The sequence below is a fragment of the Rhinolophus ferrumequinum genome, chromosome 21 (assembly GCF_004115265.2).
Source record: "Rhinolophus ferrumequinum isolate MPI-CBG mRhiFer1 chromosome 21, mRhiFer1_v1.p, whole genome shotgun sequence".
Classification (NCBI taxonomy): Eukaryota; Metazoa; Chordata; class Mammalia; order Chiroptera; family Rhinolophidae; genus Rhinolophus; species Rhinolophus ferrumequinum.
Genome location: NC_046304.1, coordinates 10,816,166 through 10,836,694, shown reverse-complemented (window position 1 = coordinate 10,836,694; position 20,529 = coordinate 10,816,166). Strand labels below are relative to the sequence as shown.

General features: G+C 46.9%; 2 protein-coding genes and 1 non-coding gene across 4 annotated transcripts; all 3 read right to left on the bottom strand.

Moving 5' to 3' along the window:
- Positions 1-1,564: 1,564 nt before the first annotated feature.
- On the bottom strand, positions 1,565-5,397 carry VAMP2 (vesicle associated membrane protein 2). Its single transcript, XM_033091251.1, has 5 exons — positions 5,244-5,397; positions 4,622-4,742; positions 3,983-4,141; positions 3,835-3,886; positions 1,565-3,243 (listed from the first exon to the last, which is right to left on the bottom strand). Coding segments are annotated over exons 1-5 (351 nt in total). The 5' UTR covers positions 5,246-5,397; the 3' UTR covers positions 1,565-3,226.
- A 10,232-nt stretch (positions 5,398-15,629) lies between these two features.
- On the bottom strand, positions 15,630-17,880 carry TMEM107 (transmembrane protein 107). Of its 2 annotated transcripts, none has more exons than XM_033091641.1 (5): positions 17,627-17,880; positions 17,401-17,468; positions 17,198-17,298; positions 16,653-16,749; positions 15,630-16,334 (listed from the first exon to the last, which is right to left on the bottom strand). In XM_033091641.1, exons 1-5 carry the CDS (start codon positions 17,711-17,713, stop codon positions 16,232-16,234), a joined length of 456 nt encoding a protein of 151 aa, XP_032947532.1. In that variant the 5' UTR covers positions 17,714-17,880; the 3' UTR covers positions 15,630-16,231. The 2 variants fall into 2 exon arrangements, with proteins under 2 accessions (XP_032947532.1, XP_032947533.1); XM_033091642.1 differs by having other exon boundaries at positions 15,630-16,424; positions 17,627-17,879.
- LOC117014190 (U8 small nucleolar RNA) lies at positions 15,639-15,772 on the bottom strand. The gene has a single exon (XR_004421479.1). It is a non-coding gene; the product is annotated as a U8 small nucleolar RNA (small nucleolar RNA).
- Positions 17,881-20,529: the final 2,649 nt, after the last annotated feature.

The following is a 20,529-nucleotide window of genomic DNA, read 5'->3' as shown; positions in this document are numbered from 1 at the left end:
ACTGACAGGAAGCCACGCCCCCATCCACTTCCAAAGTTCAGATTGGCTGTGGCAACATACCGAATGGCCTAGATCGGTGACTCAAACGCCAACCCAGCCCTCCGAACTTTCTCATAGGCTGAGGTCTCAGAGCTGTACAGGACACGTGCCGGCGGTCTCACGCGGCAACTTGTTTACCTAGAAGCTGGGGATTTTCCTTGACGACACTCCTACCCAAGGCTGCGGACTCTGCGCAGGCGCAGCGAATGTCACCTACAAGCATGCGCAGATGTCAGCAGCGGTGGCTTTGGTAGGGGTTTATGCTGAGACCCGGGTGAGCCCTACGGGAGTGACGAGAGCGCCTCCAGCCCTGGAAATTCTATCCTGGGTTCCTGAAGCTCCCCCAGGTTAGAAGGTGCATCCGGGTGAAGTGGTCTTCGGATCTCAGTGCCGCGTGAGGGTGAAGATGAAGATAATAGCAGGCTCCTATGAGTTTTTGTGGGCCAGGCCAGGCTCTTCTCACAGACATGGAGGCCCGCTCACTTACTACCCACTGCCTCACAAATGAGAGTGAGATCCAGAAAGGTTACATAATCCGTCTGGATTAACACACTAGTCAGTAATGGGGCCAACCCAGGTTCTAAGGCCTAGGAGAACCCTAAACCTGGAAAGTATTCAGTAGATGAAATGAGAAAGAGCTCTGAGCACTGACTGGAATACATTATAGTAAACCTCCAATAAATAGTGGACATTATAACTGTGTACCTAATTATAAGAATCATCTCTGCGAAATCAGACTCTCCAAGGAAGGGGCCTGAAAATCTAATTTTAAATGCATTTTTGGTAGTTCTTAGGAGCCCACAAGTTTGGGAAACACTGTCTAGGTTGCTTATACTCTTGAATCTTAATGCTGTAGCCCAGAGAAGTGTGTCCTCCAGAGCTCTCCTAGCACACTCATTGTTGAAGCACCTGGGGACAGGAATGCTAGGGTGCCACATCGGGGGCATGATGTATATATCATGGACTAGAGTTACCAGCAGGACAACAGAGTGCAGGGGTAGCAGGCCATCTATAGCCAGCTCCATACCACACTCAGCTGGGTCTTCCTGGGCCAATTTGTTCAGTAAGTATTTATTAACCCCTCCTGGACACAGCTGGCACTGTGTCGGGCACAAAGGGGAAGAGATGTTTCACAAAAGTTGGCCATTTACTTCAGGCAAAAGAATAAATGACCACAGGAGCGACTGCACAGAGTATGGGAGTTAAATCAAGGGGTAAAAGGGATCCAACAAACAGCAATAACATGCTTCCAGGCAAAGGAGAAGGGAGGGAAAACTGGGAAGCCTACACCTCAGGGTTCACCAGGGTGAGACATAGGTATCAGCTACATTTCCATTAACTACTCTTGGTGGGCCCCCCCCACGTGGCCACTTTGGGAATCACACTTCATCCATCCTGCCCAAGGTCAGGCCCTCTCCAGCAAAAGCTCAGTCCCTTCCCAATGTATCTCCTCAACCTTCCTGTTAAATCTGCAGACCCAATACTCTTCCCACTGGTTAAGAAAAGATCTTAGGACAGACACCACTTAGTTACTCATTACACATTTATTGTACATTTTCACAATCTGGATGCGCCACAGAATTGGGGGCATGGGGTGAGGGAAGGGGGGCAGGGGACACTGGGATAATATGGGGGGGTCTAGAGCACAACACCCCCACCCCCAGCATCTCTCCCTACCCTTTCACACCACAGCTTAGATCTCCCTGTTCCCCCTCCACAGACACCTTGAGTGTGGGGGAAAGAGTTTGGGGGGGGTCCCCTCTAGTGACAGTTTAAGGGACTGCACCCTTAAACCCCTAAAATTGTGCCATTTAAAAAGACATTAGACCCTTCCTCTATCACTTCACCTAAGGAGGAGACAGCTCTCTCTCTGGGCTGGACCACCATGGAGAGGGGCAAGAACCCCCATCTTTCAGCAAGTCCCGCACACACATTGGCAGTGACTAGTACCCACGCTCTGAATTCAGCGAGGGCAGTCAGAGGAGCTGGGCAGTGAAGGAGGCAACACCCCCCAAACTGAGGAGGGTTTTCAGTCCAACCCCCAGCAGGGGTGGGGCCAGAGGAGACTTCAGGCAGGAATTGGGGAGATTCTCTGCCCTGCTCCACTCCTCTCCAAGGCAGTGATGACCCCTCACACACTGGCAGCCACCTCCCAAAAGATATCAGATTATGGCCAACCCCCAACTCTCCTGGTGGGAGGAGGAGGGGCAGATCAGTCAGATGGGAGGGAGACCCCATGGGAATGTCAGTTGAGTGCCCCACATGAAAACTGGGGATCAGGAATGTGGGGAGAAACTCTAAGTGGCAGAATTATTGGTCCATCATAACACACTGAACTCCAAGACACTTATACACCAGCTGGAGGGAGGGAGAGGAGGGGACAAGAGGCTTGGAAAATGGGGGTAGGGGAGGCAAACTAGACTAGCGGGGCTAGGAGGGGATGATTCTGGGGGCCAGAGCAGCCTGGTTCCCCAAAAGCCCAGGCTCCCCACCACCTACAAGTAATGTCATGCAAATGAAAGTGTGACCAATGGGGACTAACTCCTCAGTAAAAAAAAAACAAAACAAAACAAAACAAAAAACAGACGGGTTGAAAAAACAAAGAGTGATGGAACAAAAAAGAAGGAAACCAAAAGGGATGTCAGTGTGCAAATGAATGCTAGTTAACATGCTGGAAACTCCCAGACCTTGGGATTCATAGGACCAAGTGGGGCCAGTCTCAGAGCCTCCCAAATGATGCACAGACGATGCACCTAGGGAGGCCTGGACAATTGCTTTTTGTCTTGTTTGTAGGGGGGGTGCGGGTATGGGGAAGGCCAGGGTGGAAGGAAGGGTCAGCTAAGTCCAAGGAAAGAAGGGAGGAAGAGGGACTATTGCATAGCAGATGCAAATGAAGGGACTTGGGGCTGGTAAGGAAAAGAGGGAACGGGAAGGAGGGAAAGAGGAAGGACGGGAACCTCAGGAAGGGGTGTTAAGGACAACCGGAAAAATCTTCTAGTAATAAAACTACAAACAGACCAAATATATATAATATTATATATGTATAAATAACAGCTGGCTATTTACAGGGGGGCACACACACAGACACACACGGATGGGGGGCTGGAAGATATGGCTGAGAGGTGGAGGAGCAGCTGGGAATGGGGGGGAGAGGCCCTTCTCTGGGCAGGGCAGGCTCCTCGGGGGTTTAAGAGCTGAAGTAAACTGTAGAGCGGGAAAGAAGGATGAAGGGGGAGAGGGGAGAAAGAGAGAGAAAGCAGTGTGTCAGGCCTGGCCCTGCTCCCATCCTCCCCACTCCCCAGCTGACTGACATCCCTTCCCCTCTGGGCCTTGGGTTCTCCCCTGTAAAGCAAAGGGGTTGGACAGGAGGTTCCAAGGTCTCTTCAACCCCATGGTATGGCCTTAGGGCCACAGACCCCAAATCCTCTGGGCCTCTGAGACCACAAGCTCTTAAATAATTCGGTGGTTGGCTTCCTAGTCATATATCAAGCCTATGGGCCTTTCCTGTTCTCCCACTCCCCAATTTCAGGGTTCTCAGGCCCAAAGAGTCCTCAAGGGAGTAGTGGGGATCCACTAGCTCTCGTTTCCAAAAATCGAAACAGAATTGCCCAGAACCAGGCAAAATGCAGGCTGAACAAAATCAAGGTGTGGAGCTCTAGATGAATCAGAACTGCCACTGGCAGCTATATATGCTTTTTGATGAATAGTAAAAACTAGGTTAATGACCTTCAGAACCCCGAACTCATAGGGAAACCTCTCCAAAGAAAGGGCCCCAGCCATTCCTGCCCTACTCACCGATGATGATGATGAGGATGATGGCGCAAATCACTCCCAAGATGATCATCATCTGTGGGTGACAGGAGAGGGGTCAGGGGACCGACCACAAACTCCCCATTCACCCACCAGTCCTCCTATCTGCCCTCCCACGTGCCTCCACCATTACCTTGAGGTTTTTCCACCAGTATTTGCGCTTGAGCTTGGCTGCACTTGTTTCAAACTGGGAGGCCCCCGCCTGGAGTGCATCTGCACGGTCGTCCAGTTCTGACAGTTTCTGGTCCCGCTCCAGGACCTTGTCCACGTTCACCCTCATGATGTCCACCACCTGGAGGAGGGGTCCACGAGGCAGGGGGTATGCCAAGGCCCGCCTCAATGAGGGCACTCCTCGACCACCATGCCCACATATGGAACATGCACCCCGATGTCGCCAGGCTAACATGCCAAGGACACACACAGAACAAGCCTAGCACACCTGGGGACATGCAAGAAGTACACATCAGGGGCATGCTGATAGCCAGACATCTCAGATGTCATAGCAGCACCCTCTATTTATCCAGTTTCAAGTAGCCTGCCCGTCACCAGAGCACACCTGCCCAGGCTGAAACACCCTAGGACTAGCAAGCTAACACTCCAAGGCCCTTACAAGTGCATGCTTACAGGGATGGGGCATGGTATGTCTTTGTCCCAAACCTCATAAACGTGAACTACCATCACCCCCAGCCCAAGATGGACCCCCCAACACTGGTTTGCCAACCCTCAGTGCCCTTCCCACCGTCTTTGGATCCCCCCAGCCCACTCCACTCACCTCATCCACCTGGGCCTGGGTCTGCTGCAGTCTTCTATTACTGGTGAGGTTTGGAGGGGGCCCAGGAGGGCCTCCCTCCCCAGCCGGGGCGGCAGGGGGGGCGGTGGCAGCGGTAGCCGACCTGAGGGGCAGGGACGGATTCAGACCCAGGGCCTGGAGCCTTCGGCCCCGCAGCCAGGACTCCGCCCATCCGCCTGTCCATCCAACCGTCCCTCCCTTCCTCCTTTTCGAGAGGGAAGCCAGCCGATGGGAGCCCTGGATTCCGTCTGGCCCCGCCGCCGAAGAGCTGCATGACCTTGAGTGGGGCCCCTTCCCCCCTCCAGGCCTCAGTTTCCCCGCCTGTCAAATGAGGGCGACCTCACAGACTTGGTCCAGGGTCGACCCGAAATGACCGGCGGCAGCGATGACAGGGGCGGGGCGGGCGGACGCCGGGTCCACTTCCTCCGGCGGCCACCGCCCGCGCGGCCAGCCCGGGTGGCGGGGCTCTCCCGCTGCCCGCGCGCAGTCACGGGCGCCGGCCTGGCCTCGGGGAGCGAGGGACGCGGGCCGAACCCCGGGCCCCGGCCCCAGGGCGGCAGCCGGGCGCAGGCCAGCCCGAGGCGGGCAAGGGCGACCGACTCACATGGCGGGGGCAGCGGGTGCAGGACTTGGCAGCTGCAAGAATGGCGGCTCGCGCTGGCTCCGACTGGCGCTGGCTACCGGGGACGGGAAGATGGCGGCTGCACGTCACCCACATCCGGGCACTGCGGGCGGGGGCGGGGGCGGGGCGCAGTGGCGACTGGTACGAGCCGGGCCGTGGGGGCGGGGCGCGGCAGGCCGCGGGGCGTGCCCGCTGAGCCTCTGCACCTTCCGCAGCCTGACTCCTGCGGCTTCCGTGCGCCCGCTGCTTTCCCACCCTGCTAGACCAGAGCCCGCACAGCCATCCCCACGCCTCTGCCACTCGCACCCCACGGCACCTCTCACCCCCAAACCACGTCCTCCCTCCTATAGTGAAACTTCATTCAGTCTGCACTCTACACAGCTCAAGGTTTCACCCTTCACCCAACTCCCAACGCCTGGTAACCCGCCTTCAGCCCTTGGCGTGGGCTGGAGGTGGAAAATCAGAAAAGGCAGGTGTCGATCCCGAAACAATGCGAATAGCTGGGACCCTGCTGCCGAGGTGGAGTGGAGTGACGGCAGTTGGGAACCAATCCATCACCCCGCAGGTGGATGTCTCGAAGGAGGTCTGAGACCCCCCCCCCCCCCCGGCCGCTGAATAGGGGGGTATAAAGGAAAGGAGATGAGGCAGGCTCTTCCCCCACACCCCAGCCAAATCACTGCGGGTGTGAAAGGTGCTCCACTTCACAACTGGAGTTCAGACCAGGGCTACTTGGCAAGCCAGGCCCGACTGAGGTAGGGCAAGCTTAGGGCCCCAGGGAGGAGGACTCTGAGGCTGCTTCCTGGGGCTACTTCACACGATGGCTGCAAACTGGCCAAAACCTAGCTCTGGCCCATTGTTAGCCCGGCCTCAGGAGGAGGGCTCAGCCTTTTTTCCCCAGGCGCAGGGCCTAGGCCCAAAGGGACAGTTTTTTATTTGTTTGTTTTGTTTTGGGTTTTTTTTTTTTTTTTTTTTTTTAAGTTGGAAAGAACAGTAGGCAAGGGGGGGTGCATGCAGTATCCAGGTTACATGGTACTACTTTACATGCTGATTGGCTTCATAGGTGTGACCTTGGACAGTTCCTGTCCTGTCTCTGGACCCAAAATACATTAGCTGTACGGGCTCTAAATATACATTTCTTATATGGATTGATCTGGAACATGGTGGAGGAGTTTAGCCACGGCCCCTTTCATCCCTCACTGATCTTGCTTTAGGCCTCCTAAACAGACCCAGCATCTGGACATGCCCACCGGGCTCATTCCCAGCAGCTCTGACACTGCAGCGAGGAGAAGACAGGACCAGGTAAGCTGCCTAACCGGTGGCGTGGGTGAAGTCAAGTCTCAAAGAATGAAGGAGACATCTTAGGAGCACTAGTGGGGGGGCTCACTGTATCCTTGAAGGGGAGGAGGGGAGGCTGGTGTTGACTTCTGAGACAAACAGGAGCCAGCTTCCCAGGGGTGAGAACTTCCCCCTTGCAGCGCCCCACTCCCTCCCAACAGAAGCCTGGGGACTGCTTGTGTCACCAGAGGTGTCATTTCCCAGCTGTCTGGGGGAGGTGAGTGAGCAGGGAGCATGTGTGCTGGGTCTAAGATAAGATGCTGTCAGCTCCCTCCTTCTCTTAGGAGCGGCCACTTCACTGGTCCTTGTGCACTCACTAATACAGAATGTCTGGTGGCTCAGCCTATGTGAAAAGGAGGAACAGAGTGGCTTCCATGAGGGCCTCAGATCACAGCGTGGGGCACTGGCTCTGGCTTTCAGGCCCTGAAACTACGCTACTCTCTAGCCAGAGAACAAAAATACCAAATTCTAGCTTTTAAGTTCAAAAGCCGCAGTATCAGTGTCTGGGACAGGGAAGATTAGACAGAGGTACAAACAGGCAGAGCCTCCCTACTCTGACCAAAGACCCTGCACTAGCTGTGGAGAAGCTAGTGGAGGACAAGACGTTAGACACTGCTTTAGGAGTGATCCCCATTTCCCCAGATGGCCAAATCCAGGACATGGAAGGGACAGAATCCGGAGTAAAGTTGGGTAGCCAAGGCCATGGGGTGTGGCTTGGAAAGCTGGCACATTGCTATCACTCCAGGAGGCTGGGGGCAGCCGCAGCAAAGTGTGATCCACGGAGGCAGGGACCATGAGGATTTATCTCAGAGAGAGGACTCTGAGCAGTTCATCCTGGCCCCCACAAACATGTGCTTTGGGGTGAAGGAACTCCCCAAATTTAGATCAATGGTGGAGGCAGGAGAAGGGGGAGGGGTGGGATGACTGAGCTCACTTGGAAATAAATAAGAGAATGTTTTCTGCAAGCAGGTAGAATGGAGAGCCAAATAGGGGTAACTCGAACTAAAGAAAAATAAGGTAATATATTTGCATAAATGAGATCTGGCTTCTACATTTACCTGCTTCAGGGGTTTGTTAGCTGAATCTCTGGCCCCCACTCCCAAGGCTTAAAGGATGTGGGAGGGGGCCTAAGTACACATCTAACAAGTGAGTAACAAGTACTTACTCTGGTGATTCTGATGTAGGTGGCACAGAGAAAATCTTTTATAAAGGTTTTTTTTTTTTTCCCCTCTTCTAACACAACTGACTGAAAAGTTGGGATAGAAGGGGCCTAGGTCGTTTCCACACTTTGACTCATGGGAACTTGCTCCATGCACATGAGTTAAGCATGACCAAACTGGTAATTATAATTTCAGAGACCTTGTGTGTCCCTTAATGCAACTTGTAAATCAAAGCCTTCTAATTAGAAACAGAAGAGGCGTGCCCTCGAGAATGCGGCCTGGAATGGGGACCGAGGGGCTGGCCTCACTGCCATGACAGTCACCTGCTCAAACCCTGTAACCTCTGGCGGAGCCCTCTAGTCAGGAAGGCTCTGGGGCTGCAGAAAGCCCTGGGCTCATCATGGAGGGAAGAGAAACTGCCAGAGACCTACTGTGTGCGAGAGGCTTCACAGGGATTGCCACATATGCTCAGTTTTTACCTTAAATAATATGACTACATTCTCCTTGCAAAATATTAAAACATTACACATAAAGCTGAGGTTCCCTTGGTGACCCCCCCAACTCACTTATCTTTTTGTTTTACTTTCTGGACAGTTTCATATATCCTCCTTTTTGGAAAAAAAAAAAGTTTTGTTATATTTATTTTATTTTTTTCATTTCAAAAAAATGCAGTATCTTCTGTCATCTCTCTGAGGATATTTTTTAAATCCAGTATTAAATTTTAAACTAGGTAATAGGTAACACGATCAAAATTCAGAAGGTACAAAGGAATGTACAGTGAACCCTGGTTCTGAGCTGCTCAGGACCCATACCTGACACATTTGCTATCTCCAGTCTTGTAAATACCGTGTTTCCCCCAAAATAAGACTTGGTCTTATATTAACTTGTGCCCCAAAAGACGCATTAGGGCTTATGTTCAGGGGATGTCATCCTGAAAAATCTGCTAGGGTTTATTTTTCAGATGGGTCTTATTTTCGGGAAACACCATACTTGTAGATTCTTTTTTCCTTTTTAAAAATACAAATGCTAACAGACTATATGTATTGAGTTGTCCCTTCTGTTTGTTTTACTTTCCAATGATTGGTTTTGTTTGTTTGTTTTAACTTTTGCTCCCTAGTATTTGTTTCTTCCAGATTTCTTTGATTGGCTCTTTTTTGTTGTTTTCTTTTTTGTGATGCTGTATATGGGAGTGTCTCTCTTTCATTTTAGAGACTTTCCTCAAATGCTGGCTGATACTTTGTTCATATTTAATAGGGAGCCACCAAAAGGATGATTGAAAGCTGTGGGGGGCAGAAGGAGCATTCATTGGCTATCATATCAGCTTTGCTTTTCAGGGGGACTCTCTCAAGTGTTGATTCGGTGGCAGGCTTTCTCTGGGGCCATTCAGATTTTTGAGAACAATATCCTCCATTCTCCATCCCCTGCCCTTGATGGGGGAGTGGATCTGAAACAGGGTGGGGGCTCCTGTTTCTAGCCTCCGTTCTCACCTCTGCTGGGCCTAGTGTCCCCAAATTCAAAGCGTCCTTGGAAATGAGCATGTGGAGGGAAGGGTGGTATGTGTGACTCGGGTGTAAAAGGTGAGGGAGCCGCAGGGGCCTTAACACTGAACACAGACTCTCAGCCACCCCTGCATTCAGCCAGGTTGGACCCAGGGTCTGGAGACCCACAGGGTTTCGGGCACCATGTCCTCCTGATTCCTTCTGCCCTACTTGGTTTGTCACCATACTTTGGCTGCTGCCCAGCCTCCAAAGCCTTGTTGAAACCTTTGGTCTGCAGCTGTCTTCTCTCTTGGTCTCTTGGTACTTATTGATTTATACTTGACTCTTCTCCTGTTACTTAGTTAACATTTGGAAAGAAGAGAAGACAAATGCTCATGGCCAATCTTCCATGTTTAAAAAGAAGTCTTACCACAGTTTATTTACCTAGTCTCTCAAGGACCAGCATTTTAGGCTGTTTCCAGTTTTGCTGTTTGTTCTTTGCTATTACAACAGTGCTCTTAGGGAGGTTGTAAATACCTGCCATGATCAATCAACCCTCAATCCTATGAATTAAGTATTGTCTTGATTTTACATTTGGGGAAACCTAGACTTGATGGGTCTTTTTTTTTAATTTTAATTGGCGAATCAACTTTTTTTCAGATAGAATAGCTCTAGATTTTTTAAATATAAAACATAATATAGATAGAGTGGTATCTTTTAATCTGTGTAGTTCTCTCTGTACAAGTACCAAACACAGTGCCAGAAACAATGCAGGCAAATGAATAGTGAATCAATGATGGTGAACTACAGACTTAGTGAAGAGTGTTTTCGTAGAGAACCCAGTATAGCTGGGGACTGCTAATAGTGAACTCCCGGGCACGTGTTTGGGGAGGATGGGTTTGAGCAGGACCTGTGTGCCCAATCTTCCTGTGAGGACAGCCATGATTAGGCTGGTGAAACCCTAATCACTTGTTATCAGTTTGGCCAGGGACCCAACTCCTGTCACTGCAGCAGGACAGGCCCAGCTCTTAAGGTCGTGTGGGATGCAGGGTAGTGTGGGCCTGGGCAGTGGGGGAACCACATGCCAGAGCCCTGTGTGGGCAGGACTCTGGGACTAGGAGATAAGGCTTATCCTCTGGGACTAGGAGATAAGAGACACCCCCTGGTCCCAAACCCTCACTTTTTGACCCTCCATTCATCAGATTCACTGGGGTTAACAAGCTCCTCTATTTGGGGGGGAAAGTCCCCCTTCAGATAGTATGGTTGGTAAGAAGCCACATCTTTATTTCCCACCATATCACATGCCAAGCCCAGAGCCTGACTGGTAGTGGATGCTCAATAAATTCCTGTAATTGAGTCAGCTTATGTCTGACAGCCAGGAGACTTGCATTCTAGTCACAGCTCTCCCTATCTGCATGATGTCCCCAAGCAAATGGCTTTCTCTTTGGGCCTTATTTCCCTTATTTGTTGAATGAGGGCTCTTTCATACTACAATGCTAAGCATTCTGCTGGCATTAGGAGCTGCAATAGCACACAAGAAAAAAGGTCATTAAAACACAGTATGTTTGTCAATTATATCTCAATAAAGGTTTTAAAAAAACCCACATGAGATCTTTGATGGACATAATAATCAAGATACTTGCCAACACAGCTCAAACAGATTTAAACCAAAAAGCATCTGAGGGCTCACATAACTAGAACATAAATGGAACAGCAGGATCCAGGCGCTCACATGATGTCAGCAGAGATCTATTTCTCCTTTTCTAGCTTTGCTGGCCTCTGACTTAGCTTCATTTTCAGACAGGGAACATAAGCAGCTGCAGCCTCCCGTTTTTAAAAAATGTTGTAGTTTGTATGTTTTTCTTTTTAAATGTATGTGGTTCAAATTCCAAACGTTGGAAAGAGCATATGGAGAGAGTCACTCTCCCACCCTGTCTCCCAGCCACCCAGCTTCTGCCCCTCAGCAACCAGTTCTCCCAGTTCCCTGGGCCTCTTTCCAGAGGTGTTCCATGCACACAGCTTTCCACTTCTTTACAAAAATGGAAGCAAATTATATGAACTGTTCTGCGCCTTATTTTTGTCATGTAACTTGGAGATCATTCCGTAACAGTGTATCGAGTTTGCTTTTTTTCCTGGCTTCATAGTATTACACTGTGATACAATTTAACCAATCCCCTGTTGACATTTAGATTGTTTCCAATCTTTTGCCAATACAAGCAAAGCTGCAAAGAATAATGTACACATTTCCATTTCACCTAACAGTATGTGCAAATGTGTAGGGCTTATTCCTAGAAATGAAAATCCTAGGTCAAAGGGTATGGGTATTTGTGATTTTTATTGATTTTGATTTTGATTAATATTGCCAAATTGCTCTCTATGGATATGTTGCTAATTTTTACTCCCACTAGCAAACAGGTGAGGTTTGTTTACTTAAACCCATACCCTCTCCAGCTATATGAAACTTTTTGCTCATTACAAATGCGTTACAACTAAACATAATTAGCATTTTTCTTATGGTGAATGAGGTTAGGCATCTTTTCATGTATTTGAGAGTTCTTTGTGTTTCCTTTTCTGTAAAATGTCCACACACATTTTTTGGTACATTTTTTATTGGCTTGTTGGTATGTTTCTTATAGATACGAAGGAGGTTATTATGTATCAAAATTAGCCCTTTCTCTGCAATATGAATTATATTTCCCCTAGATTGTCATCTTTTAACTTTTGCTGATTTTTTTGCCATGTGTACTTTTAACATTTTAATATATATTTAAATGTATCAGTCTTCTCTTTTATGATTTCTGTGTCTTGTTATCATACTTAGAAATGTCTTCCCCATTCCACCCTATTTGCTTCTGTGGTATTCTTGCCCAAAATGCATAACTTCAATCTAATCACAAGAAAACACTTGACAAATCCAAACGGAGGGACATTTTGCAAAATAACTCACCAGTACTCTTCAAGTATGTCAAGGAAAAAAAAAAAGACTGAGAAACTGTCTCAGATTGGAAAAGCCTAAGGAGACATCATAATACAATGTGAAACCTTGGATTAGATCATGAATCAGAAAAAGGGCATTAGTTAGAAAACTGGCAAAATTCAAATAAGACGTAGATTATTTAATAGTATTGTTTGTTTGTTTTTTAATTTATTGGGGTGTAATAGTATTGTATCAACACTAATTTCCTGGTTTCAATAATTATACCATGGCTAGGCAAGATGTTAACATTTGGAGAAGCTAGGTGAAGGGTATAGAGGAACTTTGTACCATTTTTGCAGTTTTTCTATAGGTCTAAAATTATTCAAAATAAAAAGGTTAAAAATGTCAAGGTTTCTCTGAGTACTTTTACAGTTTTAGTTTTTACACTATAATCTTTGATATCTGTAATATAAAGTATTGATCCATATTTTTCCCCAGATGGCTACTCAGATGTTCTTTTATTGACTAATCCCTCTTTTCCCCACGGATATTTTTTTTAAATTATCTATTTATTTTTTAAATTGAGTTAAAAAAATACATAACAAAATTTACCATCTTAACCTTTTTAAAAGTGTATGTTTAGTAGTGTTAGATACATTCATTCAGTTGTGCACGCAATCTCCAGAACTGAAACTCTATACCCCTTAATAATTCCCCACCCTGTCTCCCCGCAGTTCCTAGAAACCATTCTACTTTCTGTTTCTATGAATTTGACTACTTTTATACTGCATATAAGTACGACCAAGAAGTATTTCTTTTTGTGACTGGTTTATGCTGATTAACAAGCCACTAATTTCATAATAAAATGAAAACCTATTTCTGATGCTATCGGCAAAATCTCTGGTGTTGACCAAGAAACAAATAATTGAAGTATTTGTTTTAATAGTAGCTACTTCTGGAGTGTGGTTGAGGGAATTCAGGCAGAGCGAGGTTAAGTGACCTGCCTGTTGCAGAACACACAGCCAAGAAGAGCAGAGGGTGCACTTTGAACCCAGGATTGGCTCCACAGCTTGCTCCCAAAGACTTTGCCCTGAGCTAGCGCTCACGTAACAGAGCCAAGACTTGGAAACCAGAATCATCTGGTTCATCTACAAGAGGTAGATGAAGTCACCCAAGGAGTAGCAACCACCAACATTTAAGGGGCAAGTGAAGGAGACAACCCAGTAGCATGTCCTCAGTGACTGATGCCCTGTACGCCTTTATTGGGTGAGTCTGAGAAGGAGCAGCCAGAACAGTGGGAGGTAAACCAGGGGAACTATTTTTCAGAAGCTAAGCAAGAAAAAAATTTAAAAAGAGGGAAGTGGTCAAAATATATGCTGAAAAGAGGTCGAGCTAAAGTCTGAGACGTGACCTCTGGATTTAGGAACAAGGAAGTCACTGATAATGAGCAGTTTCTTGGGATGATAGGGGCAGGAGAGTGCTGGCAAATGTTCAACAACCAACTTTCTAAAAAAAGTATCCATTTATGTATGTACATAAGTTTGTTACAAATTTTCCTGATATGAAGGCTATGTATCACAGAATTACAAATAATAAAATATATAACATTTATTGTAAATTCCACTCTTACATCCATGATTTCATAAATGGAGTTGTATCCTAACTACAGGTATACGAGTAGTTCCAACATGAATTTTGGTTGACATTTTTATTTACATTTTCAAGTAACACAAAAAATGAAACAATGAAGATATGAAACTTCCAGTACCTCCATAACTTGAATGATTTTGGTATTCTTGCCCGAAATGCATAATCTCAATCTAATCATGAGAAAATACTGGACGAATCTGGTAATAGTTTACAAATCCTGGGAGAATATTTCCACAATTTTTTTGTGCTATTCACAATGCGACAGTTACAGACATAACACTTCTAAGTTGAATCTGCATTATTAACATTTTCTCCATCATTTTCTTAAATCTAGACAATCAACAAAGCCTGATATGTTGTTTGTTGTGTTTGCCAATTTCTATGGTGAAATACTCCCACCAAGACCAATTTCATACTATCAACTAGATGTCACTAAATGAGTTCAGAAAAGATATAGTCGCACATCATTATATAGTATCTCTACCACACAGATACAATAAATGTCAATAACCTGAAGAGCATGTAATAGTAAAATGTAAAATAAACAGGAGGTAATGAATTTTGGGTATTTATTACCTCTGTTTTAAAATAGAATTTATTTAATTATAAGTTTACTAATTTAATTTTCAATAATAGCTGTGTTTAACAACCAGTCCACAATGTTTTTGTAAAACAAAAACCTTTCACAAATCAGTGGAACACACCGCTGGGTGGGGGTGAAAGCCAGACGGCACTAGGATATGACTTTTCCTGATCAGGCCTCTAACCATTGCCAGGAATGTCCACCATGTCTTTCTGCACAATCTGCTCCCCTGCGTCTACTCCAGTCACTCAAATTGCTGTTGTAGGAGCAACACTTCTGTAACCTTGGGCAGACTAATCCCTACTCCATAGCATCTGTAAGTCTCTTTTCTAGCACTTATCACAAGTTGCTATTAAATTACTCTGGGAGTACCGGATATTGTTTCACGTCTGTCTCTATGAGCCATAATATCTGTGATGTCCAAGGCTGAGTACGGATCCCTCAGTACCTACTACAGTGCTTTACATGTAGTAAATGCTCAGTAAGTATTGAATGAAAGCTCAGGATGAAGGACTGCCAGGAGAAGAAACATGGCCAGGGAAGGCATCACCTTCAAAGAGACATCACCAGAAAGTATCTCCTTGGATGTCTTTAGCTTATTTAGAACGGCCTGGGAGTACAGAGAACCCTCCCAACATACACTTAACCAGGAAACATGACCCTGAGCACATTCATTTTGTGACATTATAACTTTAGACTCTTGTAGTTCGTGTGTATAATGCTTTTAGTTTGTGTGTGTTTTAATAATTTTTCTTTTAAACATGTTCTTTTCATGTGCTAGCAGGCAGATGCTAACAGGTGGAGTGTTCCTCTGCGAACAACAGGTTTGCCAGGTTTCTGGGTAGGAGCTCCAACCACCAGAGAAATTCTCCCTGAGCACGTGCCCTTCTCACCATGGTGAGGTGGAAGGTTTGACAAAAGACCATTTATGACACCACGTGGTATGATCAACATTAACGATCGTTTGATAGCAAAGCCCAGAGATAACAAAAAACATTTACTGGTGACAAAGATTTCTCCAGAAAAAAACTGGGAGTACTCGGCACTTGAATTGGCCCAGAAATTGAAAGAAAAATCTTGTATGTTAACGTAGAGCCTCAAGGTCAGAAAACGGAACTAGCAGCTTCCAAACAAATCCGCCTAAAGACACTCCACAAACTAAAACAACGAGATAACAAAACCACTCATTAAGTAAAACCTACAACCAGTAAACTCCAACTACTACAATTGTAAAAGAAATGATCGCCAGGAAGAATCAGATAGGAGCAATCAGGGTGTTGCAAGACCTGATTACGCAGAGACGTTAATCACGAATCATGCGAACTCCAATCATCACATTCTAATCTGTCCTCCGAAGAGGAACAGGTAAGGATTATCCTACCTGACGATAAGGAACTTCTGACGGCATTACCATATTCAGTAAAAAAGATTCCGCTATAAGCAAGGGTGAGAATATAACATGTTAGTCGGAGCTACCTAAAATATTCATATTCTTACATTTCTGTTGCTACATTTATTTGCAGATCTTTTTAAAATACAGGTTTTTCCCCATTTGGCTGCCAAAAGGGATAAACTAACTTCCCCAGAATGCTCCACTCCACGATCTTGCAGTCCTGCTGGCATTACTTATTTACATATCTCCGCCCACTCCCTTCTGCCCGGCGTCTACCGTAATAACCAAAAAAGCGATACAATCTGCAAGGAAAACAGCCTTCCGTTTCTCTAGTAGTTTGGCTACCCCAATTCTCCTCTGAAATTTTTGTAAGCCTTGATCTTACTCTAAAATAGGTTTTATTACAAATCATTAAATAAAACGCTGATAATCCCAGACTCGACAGATAATTACTTTAAAATCCTCCACCAAATGCAGTCTTACGGGGGAAGGTTGAAGATTTTGCTTTCCTCCTTCCAGGAACGGTCAATGGTCCCTTGCTTCTCCAGCCTTCCTCCCTAGGCTCCCATGAAAGTGATCAGAAAGGTTTCTTTTTCAACCCAAAGACGCTGATGAATAATGCCATTTCAGTGACAGCTGGGAGGGCACTATGGAAGGTTAAGGTGGTGGGTTCAGGGCCCCTTCCAATAAAAATCCCCGAACCAGAGACCCCACCCCCAAAGTATAGGTGGAGCGGGACTTCAAAAAACTAAATACAGGACTTTGAGTGGATCTGGTATCTCACACATGGAGTAAAGGGCTGGGTGGGGCTACCTTCAGATTTACAGTAAACCTTCCTCCCCCATCCCATCCCCAAACATTGGATGTTACTGTACCTGCAGAAGACAAAAATGTACCAGTATGTGGTGCACTCCCAACGCTCAAATATGAAAAAGGATAGTGCCACAGACGCACTACAGTGAGCCCCGATGGCTGGGAACGCCCCTGAGTCAAGGAAAGTCTTTGGATCCAGAGGCAGTGGTGGACCAGAAAAGGCCAGTGGTGGGGCTGGCATCTGTGTCTGGTTCATTTCTTGCTCCCTCGCCAATTGCGAAGGCACAGAGCCAGTAGCCCTGCCTTCTGAGTTTTAGGACAGCCATGTGAGTAGAGGCTAGAGCTGAGCCTGCACAGCTGGGACCGCAGGCTGCCCCCATCCCAGATCTAGGGGCCAGCCTGGACTCTTCAGATGAGGTAGAAGTGGGTTCCCAATTTACCCCAGGCTACACAAGAGATTGTATTAAATTATCTAAGAAGATCTCTCAACTGGAGAGATTCTGTTTGCCTGCTAGGGCAGGCACTATTGTACCAAAAAGTTAGGTGGCTGAAGGGAGTAGCGATGGCAATGGCCCCTGTGGGAAAGGTACGCAGGCAGAAAGGATACAGATGAGGCTCTGGGTACTGTTGAACATGGAAACTCCTGAGAAGAAACCGGCCAGCTCCACTGCAAAGAGGCCCAGGGTGACAGACAGCGCTGCCACCAGCCTGCAGAGAGGAAGGGGGTTGGCTCAGGCCTTCTGGACTTCTTCTAAGACCCTTCCACTCCAACTACTACTTAATTCTGACCACCCCTCCCCAAGTGCTCACTGAATGTCCTGCTTCTCATACTCCTCAGGGGTAAACGTGAGAGGCAGGCAGGCCTGGATGTTGCTGTCCTGTTGAGCAGGTCACAGAGAAAGAGAAGTGAAAGAGGGGTGGGCAGCGGGGGATAGGAAGACCCAACCGGGTCAGGCCCTGGGGATAGAGCGGTGTTGGGCTGGGACCACACCGACGTGGGAATGGGGGTTGGGTGGAGGGTGGCCGTGGATCTTACCCGGGACCAGAATAAGGTGATGACGACGACCAGATGCGCCAGGAGCGTCAGGAAGCGAGAGGGCACGAGCCCCGAGATCCGGCCCATGGCTCCGAGGGGTAAGGGCACCTCCTGGAGCAGAGGCCGTGGTCTCTAAGGCTGGAAGCTCAGGCAGCGCCACTCTTGAAAGTCTCCCAGGTTAGCAGGCAAAAATTCGACGTACGCCGTCTTCCCGCTTTCACTGGCGCCGCCCAGTTGCCTTAGCAACCGCGGAGGCGGACACCAGGACCGGATCTCTGAAAATCTCGCGAGATCAGTAAATTCTCGAGTCGCAGTGGACCTCCTGGAGAGCGTGGGTCTGGGGTCAGCTGAGGGTGGTCGCAGTAGGGTGCCCGCCTCCCGCCAGCTCCCCACGCGCAGCCGAGCCGTCTGTTTGCACCTGAGACTGTGCTGTGTGACTGGGTCCCGCACCGCCGAATTTTCCCACGCGGGTCCAGAGGACGGAAAACCGCCCTGTCCTAGCCTGGGAACACCCGTTCCTCCGCGATGTCCTACCTCAGGAGCGACCCGGGCCCACACCCCCTTGCGTAGCCCAGGATGACCTTCCGCGTAAGAGTTACTCGCTGCTGACCCTTGTCACCGCCGTGCGGGACTTAGGGCACCCCCATGCCTTAGGCATGGACACTTTCTCTCCTTTCCTCTTCCGCGTCTCTCTAGCATCCCACTGCCCTGGGCCCGAAGAGACGAAGGAAGCCGAACGTGGAGAGGTGGATATCCCTAGATTGTCCAGCTGTCACTTATTGTCACGGAGCCCCTGGTTGTTCTAGGACCCTAGACCTGAACCTTCCTTGATTCTGATTCCCCCTCAGACAACTTTGCTCAGTTTGGCGAGAGATTTGCAGAGTGCAGAAAATGGCCAGCTCTCTTGAACTAGAATGTGGATGAGAAGCGTCTTTTGGGAAGGGAGTGGACTACGGAGCCGACTAGGAGGGATTGGAGGAAGGGAATGGTACCCGCGTCCCTGGGAGGCGAGGAGAGGGCAGCGATGCAGACTGCTTCGATTTCCTTACATCTTTCAGGTGTGGACACCCGACTTTGCCCAGTTACAGTCCAAGAACTTCTAACTGTCGGCGACTTCACTGACCTTTGGGCCTCAACGGGGATCCCTAAAGAACGGAAAGTTCTCACCTGTGATTATTGCTCAGAGTCCAATAACATTCTTGTAGGGACCTCCCTGCCCACTTTCCAGAAGAGCTAGCTCTCTTCCCACTCCCTATCTCAGTTCTTTTAAGGCGGTCTAAACTGCAAGTCCAAGAGGCATTTCTATTTCTGATTGATTTATTTATTCATTCATTCAACAAATATTCATTGACCAGCTAGTAAGTGCCAGGCACTGTGCTGGGCTCTTGTTCTTGACGAACAGGACAGAAGTTTCTACCTTCATGGAGTTTATAGTCCAGTCAGGGAGATAGACAGCAAACATGCAAATAAATAACAAATCTGCATGGTACTATGTGCTATAAATAAAAATTTTAAAGGGAAACACTAGAATAATATTGATTAAGGAAAGGCTCTTTGAAAATGGGTCATGTGTTCTTAACCTTTATTTAAGGAAATGTGGTCTAAATTGTGAAGAAACACATTTCTCTCTTCCAGGACCCCAGTGTAATAAGTGGACTTCCTTTTTCTAAACCAGTGGGTGAAAAGATTCAGAACTCAAAAAGATAGTCAGAAGATGTTTCCTCAGGTCATGAAAGACAGAGAGTAACATTTCCAGATTAAGGGAGACTAAAGAGACCTGACAAATTTAGCATGACAAATTTAATGTGTTATCCTAATGGATCCTGGACCAGGAAAAAAATAACTTCATTTCTTTTATTATTTTATCATAAAGGACATTAGTGGAACAATTGGCAAAATTTGAATAAGATTTCTAGCTTAGATAATAGTATGGATCAGTGTTAATTTCCTGATTTTTGAAAATAATTCTATTGTCTTCATGGAAGAAGATGTCCTAAAGACTGAAGTGTTTAGGGATAAAGTGGCATGTCTGCAATTTACTCTCAAATGGTTTAGAAAAAAATATATATGTGTCTGTAGAGATAGAATGATAAAACAAACATGATTTCGATGAAGGTATATGGGAATTCTTTGTATTTGTAACTTTTCTGTAAATAAAATTATTTTAAAATAAGTTTTACATGATAAGCCCTTTTAAAGTTTTTCTTCCAGGTATTATACAATATTATTAATGAGACATTAAGTTGCTTTATGAAACGAATGATTTCTAGGATTGCAGTTCCCGAAATGTTGGACCATATATTGAAACCATATAATGGTATTTACATATAATACAGCACAACCTTTTCCTCATAATGGAGACAATTGATCTCCAAAACTCATAAAATAAAAATTGCAATCATTTAGACTTTTCAGAGAAATTATTTTTATCAAGAGTGAGGTCCACAAAATCTCTTTATTCTCTACTCAAAAAAATATTGGATGATAATCAAATATTACCCACACTGGTTTCTCAGCTCTCAGATGTGCAGGGGGAGTTTCTTTTAACTGTTGAACCATTTCAAAGTTCTGAAAATATTTACAAACCTCCCCTATGTCAGGCCGGACAGGCAAACTCATCAAGTACAGTAGACCCAACTGTTTCTCTCCCTTGAGGTGACCCTCATCACTGTGAGACCCTCAAAATGAGTGACACTGATGACACCTAAAGTACAATGAGAGGTGGAAATCCTGTATTCTCCAACGTGGAAATTACAGAGTAGCAAGCATGGAAACATTCTTAGCACATAGACAAGATGCAAGGACCGAAGGCCTCCTCATGCTTTTCTTCCTTCTGCCTATAACTTACAAGCCTTTTCTCCTAAGAGTGGAAAGCCAGGGCCTTCAGAGCCAAATTCCTCCAG

Bases quoted from the DNA above. Each gene is read 5' to 3' on its own strand.
- VAMP2 (XM_033091251.1), bottom strand. The intron at 4,142-4,621 runs GTGAGTGGAGTG...CCCCTCCTCCAG, and splicing joins CCCAGGCCCAGGTGGATGAG to GTGGTGGACATCATGAGGGT. The intron at 3,887-3,982 runs GTAATGGTGGAG...TGTCACCCACAG, and splicing joins ACTGGTGGAAAAACCTCAAG to ATGATGATCATCTTGGGAGT.
- TMEM107 (XM_033091641.1), bottom strand. From the start codon at position 17,713: ATGGGCCGGATCTCGGGGCTCGTGCCCTCTCGCTTCCTGACGCTCCTG. The intron at 17,299-17,400 runs GTGAGCACTTGG...TCCTCTCTGCAG, and splicing joins TATGAGAAGCAGGACATTCA to GCTGGTGGCAGCGCTGTCTG. The intron at 16,335-16,652 runs GTACAGTAACAT...ATGGGAGCCTAG, and splicing joins TACATTTTTGTCTTCTGCAG to GGAGGAAGGCTGGAGAAGCA.